Source organism: Seriola dumerili, unplaced genomic scaffold, assembly GCF_002260705.1.
Source record: "Seriola dumerili isolate Sdu_G_001 unplaced genomic scaffold, Sdu_1.0 BDQW01000273.1, whole genome shotgun sequence".
Taxonomy (NCBI): domain Eukaryota; kingdom Metazoa; phylum Chordata; class Actinopteri; order Carangiformes; family Carangidae; genus Seriola; species Seriola dumerili.
Window position 1 is genome coordinate 849,421 of NW_019174528.1, and position 7,500 is coordinate 856,920.

The 7,500-nt window shown below is 45.7% G+C and overlaps 1 protein-coding gene across 1 annotated transcript in view; it reads left to right on the forward strand.

Annotated features, from left to right (window-relative positions):
- The window catches only part of pkhd1l1 (PKHD1 like 1), a 43,200-nt gene that overhangs the window by 24,415 nt on the left and 11,285 nt on the right, over nucleotides 1-7,500 (forward strand). Inside the window, exons 43-54 of the mRNA XM_022757279.1 lie at nucleotides 1-197; nucleotides 935-1,064; nucleotides 1,513-1,754; nucleotides 2,411-2,547; nucleotides 2,653-3,682; nucleotides 4,330-4,521; nucleotides 4,943-5,094; nucleotides 5,180-5,339; nucleotides 5,770-5,944; nucleotides 6,385-6,473; nucleotides 6,665-6,828; nucleotides 7,455-7,500. The exon at nucleotides 1-197 is cut by the window's left edge and continues 13 nt beyond it; the exon at nucleotides 7,455-7,500 is cut by the window's right edge and continues 84 nt beyond it. Coding sequence (XP_022613000.1) covers nucleotides 1-197; nucleotides 935-1,064; nucleotides 1,513-1,754; nucleotides 2,411-2,547; nucleotides 2,653-3,682; nucleotides 4,330-4,521; nucleotides 4,943-5,094; nucleotides 5,180-5,339; nucleotides 5,770-5,944; nucleotides 6,385-6,473; nucleotides 6,665-6,828; nucleotides 7,455-7,500 — 2,714 coding nt within the window. The remainder of the gene's footprint in view (nucleotides 198-934; nucleotides 1,065-1,512; nucleotides 1,755-2,410; nucleotides 2,548-2,652; nucleotides 3,683-4,329; nucleotides 4,522-4,942; nucleotides 5,095-5,179; nucleotides 5,340-5,769; nucleotides 5,945-6,384; nucleotides 6,474-6,664; nucleotides 6,829-7,454) is intronic.

Here is a 7,500-nt window from a genome sequence, read left to right on the forward strand (position 1 = left end):
GTTTGATGAAGCCGACATCGAGCTGCAGGCGGAAAACATCCTGATCACGGACGGCGGGCGGCTCCAGATCGGCCAGGAGGGGGCGCCGTTCCAGCACAAAGCCATCATCACGCTTCACGGAAACCTGCGCTCTCCTGAACTTCCTGTCTATGGAACCAAGACGCTGGCGGTCAGAGAGGGAGTGCTGGACCTCCACGGTACAAACACACAAACTCGTTTATTAGAAGAAGGTTTATTTCTCGCTGTGACTAAAACACCTGTAGTGTCATGTTCCATAACTGTAAAATAATGAAGTAAATGTAGATTAGTTCTGATGTACGAGGACTTGATGTATTTTACCTTCCATACTACTTTATATCCACCACATGTCACAGTTTATCTTCTGGTTCATTTTATATTTCAAACACGAGTCATTGTTCAGTGAGAAACTGATCCCTCAAGTGATATTAGTTCTTAAAGTTTGAATTTCATATTTAAAATCAGTGTTTTAGGAATTTTAACCTGTTTTCTCTTGAAAATGAACTTATTTCAAGAATTCATTCTTTCTTATTTTAAGATACAGACGCTCAGTTACACATTTGACACACAAGTTAAAATGTTAGAATAAGGTTTTTAGGACTCAGTGATGTAAAGAAATATCTTTACAAGTCTTTAGCAGCTCTGCCTCCACCACACTCACACCTCCATCACTGTAAATAATCCTGACTTCAGAACTGGATCTGAATCCTTCAGTCATCAGCTGCAGATCCACGAATAAAAGACGTTAAACATCAGAAAACTGAAATAGTTGTGGCCCAAATATTCCACCACCCCAGATTACATGTCATTATGTCAGGTAATGTGAGTTGTTTGTCCTGCAGGGAAGTTATTATTAGTGACACCTCACCTGGCCTCCTCAGGTGCTCAGGTCATTGTTGACAACCTGTTTCTCCAGGTATTCCTGTTCCTGTCCCCTGGACCCACCTGGCCCAGACTGCGACCAGCGGCGCCGCCACTCTGACTCTGATGAAGGCGGTGACCTGGAAGTCCGGAGACGAGATCGTCATCGCCTCAACCGGCAACAGGTGGAGCCGAGTCTTCTTCATGTGTTTTAATAATACAGTAAAAACTAAAGCCAAACTGCAGCAACTATATTTGACTTTTTGACTTTGATCTTACTCTTACTTCTTCCTATAGAAGTGTGTGTTGTTCCTATAGAAGTGTGTGTTCCTATAGAAGTGTGTGTTCCTATAGAAGTGTGTGTTGTTCCTATAGAAGTGTGTGTTCCTATAGAAGTGTGTGTTGTTCCTATAGAAGTGTGTGTTGTTCCTATAGAAGTGTGTGTTCCTATAGAAGTGTGTGTTCCTATAGAAGTGTGTGTTGTTCCTATAGAAGTGTGCGTTCCTATAGAAGTGTGTGTTGTTGGGAAAAAATAAATACATAACAACAGGTAAAAACCAAACTGTGTCACTTTTATCAGTTTTTGAAAAACAGGTTTTCAGGCTGTAACTCGCGTCGTTCCTTTTTCTCCAGACACAGTCAGAGAGAGAACGAGGTGAGGAGGATCGCCTCCGTGTCGGCGGACGGAAAGACTCTCACCCTGAACGAACCGCTGAAGTTCACTCACCTCGGGGTGACGGTCACGCTGCCGGACGGCACGGCGTTCGAGGGCCGAGCCGAGGTGGGTCTCCTCACCAGGAACATCGTGGTGCGAGGATCCCGACACCAAGAGTGGAGCGACAAGATCAAAGCGTGTCCCGACGGCTTCAACACAGGTGCTCAGATTTCTGGATTCTTTTGGCTTCATTTGACTCTGAACACTTTGTGAAAGTGACGGATGCAGAGACGTGATGCTGCCGTCGAGGACAACGTGGATTCATTCAACAAGTTCAGCTTCACCAACATATAGTTTAGATATTCTCCAGTTAGTCAGAGGAAGGTTATTACTCTTGGTGTAGAATTGATCCGTTAGTTGAACCTTAAAACACGAAACTCTCCTTCTCCTCACAAAACCCGGAGTGGTGTTGCTACGATGTCTTTAGGTTCATATTAAACATTATTATCATAATCAGTGAACCTGCCCAGAGCCGGAGGCGACTGACACAGAAAACCAGCAAATAATCACGACAGAGAAGTTCTGACATTTCAAATGATCGTGAAGTGGTTGTTGACAAATGGACTGATCCACTAATTGTTTCAGCTCTACTTCATGTTAACAAGCAGGGATTTATATTGAATAAGGCTTTAACAGAAATAATGTTTTCATTTAAGAATAAATATCAAATTGACGATGTTCAGTTTACCAGAGACAAGAAACTATAAAACGCAGCGCTGCACTGTTCTTCTTCTTTAGCGATAATAAAAACATCTGTATCGTCACACTGGAGTAAGTGGCGGTGTTCAGGTCTTTCTCTCTCTCTCTGTGCTGCAGGTGAGTTCGCCACACAGACCTGTTTCCAGGGAAGGTTTGGAGAGGAGGTCGGCAGCGATCAGTTCGGAGGCTGCATCATGTTCCACGCTCCCAGGCCCAATGAGAATCTTGCCATTGGCCGACTGGAATATGTGGAGGTGAAATGAAACGTCCTCACGTGTTCTGACAGTCATCGAACTTCACAGCTGATTTTATTGATCAGAATGTTCTGGAATGATTGATGTCTTCTTCTGGTGCCGCAGGTCTTCCACGCAGGACAGGCCTTCAGACTGGGGCGTTACCCCATCCACTGGCATCTGATGGGGAACATCGACTACAAGTCGTACGTGCGGGGCTGCGCCATCCATCAGACCTACAACAGAGCCGTGACCATCCACAACACCCACCGGCTGCTGGTGGAGCGCAACGTCATCTACGACATCATGGGCGGGGCCTTCTTCATCGAGGACGGCATCGAGACGGAGAACATCCTGCAGTACAACCTGGCCGTGTTCGTCAAGCAGAGCACCAGCCTCCTGAACGACGACGTCACGCCCGCCGCCTACTGGGTCACCAATCCCAACAACATCATCCGCCACAACGCCGCCGCGGGGGGCACCCACTTCGGCTTCTGGTACCGCATGCACGAGCACCCCGACGGCCCATCCTACGACCCGAACATCTGCCAGAAGCGCGTTCCCCTCGGCGAGTTCCACAACAACACGGTGCACTCTCAGGGCTGGTTCGGCCTCTGGATCTTTAAAGACTTCTTCCCCATGAAGAACGGAGGCTGCCGCTCCAGGAGCCCCCAGCCCGCCGTCTTCAATACCCTCACCACCTGGAACTGCGAGAAGGGCGCCGAGTGGGTCAACGTGGGCGCCGTCCAGTTCAACGGCTTCGTCATGGTCAACAACGAGAAGGCCGGCATCGAAGCCAAGCGCATCTTCCAGTGGGCGGTGTCCAGCTTCGGAGAGGAGGGAGGTGCGACGGTGTCCAACAGCACGATCGTGGGACACGTGGACGAGCTCGCGCTGGGAGACGACTACTGCACGCGCCTCGGTGTCATCACGCCGTTTGACGACGGCATGAGCGTCCTGAACACCAAGTTCCTCAACTTCGACCGCAGCTCCTGTGCGGCCATCGGGGTCACCACCATCGACGGCACATGCGGAGATCGCTGCGGCGGCTGGGCCGTCAGGTTCAGTGGCGTCCAGTACGTGAACTCCCCCAACAAGGCCAAGTTCAGGTGGGAGCACGAGGTGCAGCTGGTGGACACGGACGGCTCCCTCACAGGTACTCAGCCTCTTACTGCTCAGTTACTACTACTTCACATTACACATAACTTTCATATTAATATTCAGTCATTCAACATTTAATCTTCTCAAACTACTTCATTTATCTAATTTAAAAGATTTTATTATCAACAAATCCCATGAAAACCAACAATAAGAGAAGATGAACCTTTACTGACACAGCAGCACGAGGGAAACATGTAATAAGAAATAAAATAAGAATAGAAACAGAATCTAAAATAAATAAGATAAAACAGAAATACAATATAAAAATAAATAATGAATAATTAGTCAGAACTTCATCTGTGGCTCACTGCTCCAGTTCCATTTGTTCCTGCTGCTGATGTAAATCTGAGAAAAGGGTTCATAACCCTGAATTTAATTTAATTAGTTTGGGGCTAATTTCAGTGGCAGATTAATATCCTCTTAATCCTCATCTTCACGTCTCAGATGATGTTTAGTTGACTTCAGTGTTGTGATGCTGATCCCTGCTCCTTCAGTTGTTTTAATAAACTCCATCTTCACGTCTCTGATGATGCCGTTATAAAAAGAAAAGTGAATCATCATAAAACATCTTCAAGGTTCTTATCCTCCGTTCCTGTGTCTGACTAAACTCTCTGTTATTCTCTGTATGTTGGTTGTTTTCAGGAAAGGTCGACCACAAAGTCGTGCCCATGAGCCCCCTCCTGGACCCCGCCCACTGTTCCCAGAGTGCCGAGTGGAGCGTGGGTTTCCCCGGAGCCGTGTGCGACCACACGGTCGACTTCCATCGTCTGTCTTTCAACAATCCCTCACCGACCTCCCTGAAGGCCAAAGATGTCATCCTAACCAACTCACACGGTATCAGAACACTCACTGTATCTGTGACCTTTGGTGACCTCTGCTGGTGATCACTGGGAACTGCAGCAGATAAAGTTCAAGCTGGACACTGTGTGATATATATACATATATATATATTATAAATGCTAAATGCCTTTGAAGTAAAACATTAACAAATATATAGCAGTGGTTCTTAAAGTGGGGTCCGGGGACCCTCCGGGGTCCTTGAGCGGGTTCCTGGGGTCCCCAGAAAAGAGGGAATACTTAACTCTGAGTTTAATTCCATCCATAAATAACAATGACAGAATGTTGGTTTAAACACTGTAATGAAACATCTAAAAGCAAAGAAAAGTTTCAGGACCACTGTTCTGTATTTTCTTTATATCTTATATATTATACGAGACTGTGTCTTAGTTGAACATGTTGTTTTTACCCGTCACAGGCAGCAGCGTGGTTCCCTACCTGAAGAAGAGGATGACTCATAAGTTTGGCTGGATGGCCCTGCTGCCTTCTGGGAAAACGTACAACTGGTACTTTGACGATATGGATCACATCACCAACATCACTTACAGTGCAAAGTTCTACGGCTTCGAGGTGAAGAAACGTCCTACACATGATGCTGATATCAGGAAATAATATACCGATAATTCTCCCTCTTCACTCTGACGTTTCCTCACAGTCGGATCAATACGTGATCATCAACCACAACTTCACCCAGAGTCCAGACCGGTTCCAGGTCATCGATGAGAGGAACGGCTCCTCGACGGCGCTCAGCTTCAGCGGAAACGACAACGGGGACTGGTTCTTCGACGACGGCTCCAACAACCTCTACTACATCGGTGAGACGCGCCCTGATGTGGACCTGTTGATGGTTGTGATCATTTTGATAATCAATTAATCACTTTGATTAAACAAACATTCAGTGACTGCAGCTTCTCAAATGTGAGGATTTACTGTTGTTCTGGTACATTTCAGTTTTTGTGACATTTAATCAATAGTTTCAGCTGTTTAAAGAAACACTGACTCAGTTTGATTGATTTGATTTTATCTGTCGTTAAAATGAACATTAACACAGTGAAACCTTCTTAATTATTATAGTTTTGAATCTGAATCTGTTTCATAACAGAACAGTAACATTAGGATTTTCAGATTTTTGCTTATAGTTCATAGTTCATAGTTTATAATTTATAATTTATAGTTTATAATTTATAGTTCATAGTTCATGTCCGTCAGTCAGTAAAACATCTCCTCGCCGTTCTGTTCCCTCAGTCTCTGGGAAGACGGACGAGCGGCGGCGGCGGCGTAACAGCGTGGACCGCTCCATGCTCGATGTCCAGATAAACTTCAGGGTTTACCGCTGCTTCTTCCCCAACTGCATCCCGCCACCTCCCCCGCCTCCAGCCACACTCGCCCCCTTACCCAGCGGCCGGCCGGACAACTTCATGTACGTTTAACCTCCGCCGCATCATGAGCGGGAACAAACCGGTTCCAACTGACCAGATAAAGTCCGACGACACCGATGAGTTTCTTGCATTTATAATTTTTAACACTCACAGAAGCCTCCGTGTCACAGCTGCTCTCAGGACGTGAGACATCAGTAACAACAAAGTGATCAGTCATTTTTCTGGGGTTTCCAAATTGTGTAAAGTTTTTAGAGAGCTCGTACAAGAGTATTTTATTTATTATTTCCATTTCAATAGATACGAGTCAGATTTGACCTGAACAGCCTCAAAGCGAAAGTAATGAGCTGCTTTATAGAAGCGCTGTTGGTTTGTTGTGGTTTGGGTCGAGACAGTAGAAACAGGTTGAAGCTTGTTTAATGTGAAACTAGTCGTCATGTTGTCTCAGGTTTGGTCCGACATGTGTTTCTCTGTCTCCGTCCAGTCTCTGGTCCAACGCCTCCTTCTGGGAAAGTTCGGCTGAAAATAACTTCACTGCACCAGCAGAGGGCGCTGACGTGGTCGTCCCATCAGGTACGAGTCTTAGAGAAACTGATGCTGTGGTTTTTGCTCACGATCATGATTTTCTTCTCTGTGACGACGGACGTGATTTGATGATTAGATTGTAAAACAGTTCACATTGTGTTTGTTCATGGAGCCGGTGACTGATAAATTCAAATTCACATGTTGTGACCTCTGACCTCTGTGTCTCTGTCCAACCACAGGGAAGTGGGTCGTTCTGGACGGCGACACCCCCCCCCTCAACAAGCTGACGGTGATCGGCGTTCTGGAGATCCCCGACGCCGCGAACAGCTCGTCCACCAGGAAGAGCCGTTCTGCTCCAGAGTCCGACACTGTGGTGATCGACGCCGTTTACGTCTCCATCCAGGTCAGTGAGATCAATCACACTGGATATAACACGGCAGTAAGACTTATAACGATGTATGTGTTTATTTAGTTCATTAGATCCTCATTAGCCGCTGTGCTAAAACAATGGCTCCTCTTCCTGGGTCCCCTTAGAGTCATAATCAATACTTCAATAACAGATACATCAGTACACATCCATATCATTCATACTCACATTACGCAACACGACCAACTAACACATCAAAAAACTTTACACAATTCAATCCAACAAAGAAACGAAGAAGAAGAAGAAATAAATGGGATGAAAAAGCTCCTGTATCTATTTCAGAGAATTGAACAAAGACAAAGTCCTAATGTACGATTCCTCGTGTAAACAAATACAATCTAATTTTACTTATTTCAAAACTATTATTTTGTGATGTTAAGAAATGTGGTGATGAATAACAAGTTGATTAATCATCAATCAATAGAAGATTCATCTGCAGCTGCTTCGTCACACTGAATATTCTCCTGTGAGACCGTGAAGGTCAAACAACATTTTCCACAATGTTTTTAACATTTTATGAATCAGACTTTTCATCAGCTGATTGAAAAAACAATGTGCAGATTTTGTGTTGTTGAGTGCGGCGGCGTCTGCTCCTGTCTCAGGGAGGACGGCTGCTCGCAGGGCGGGAGGACGAGCCCTTCAGAGGTC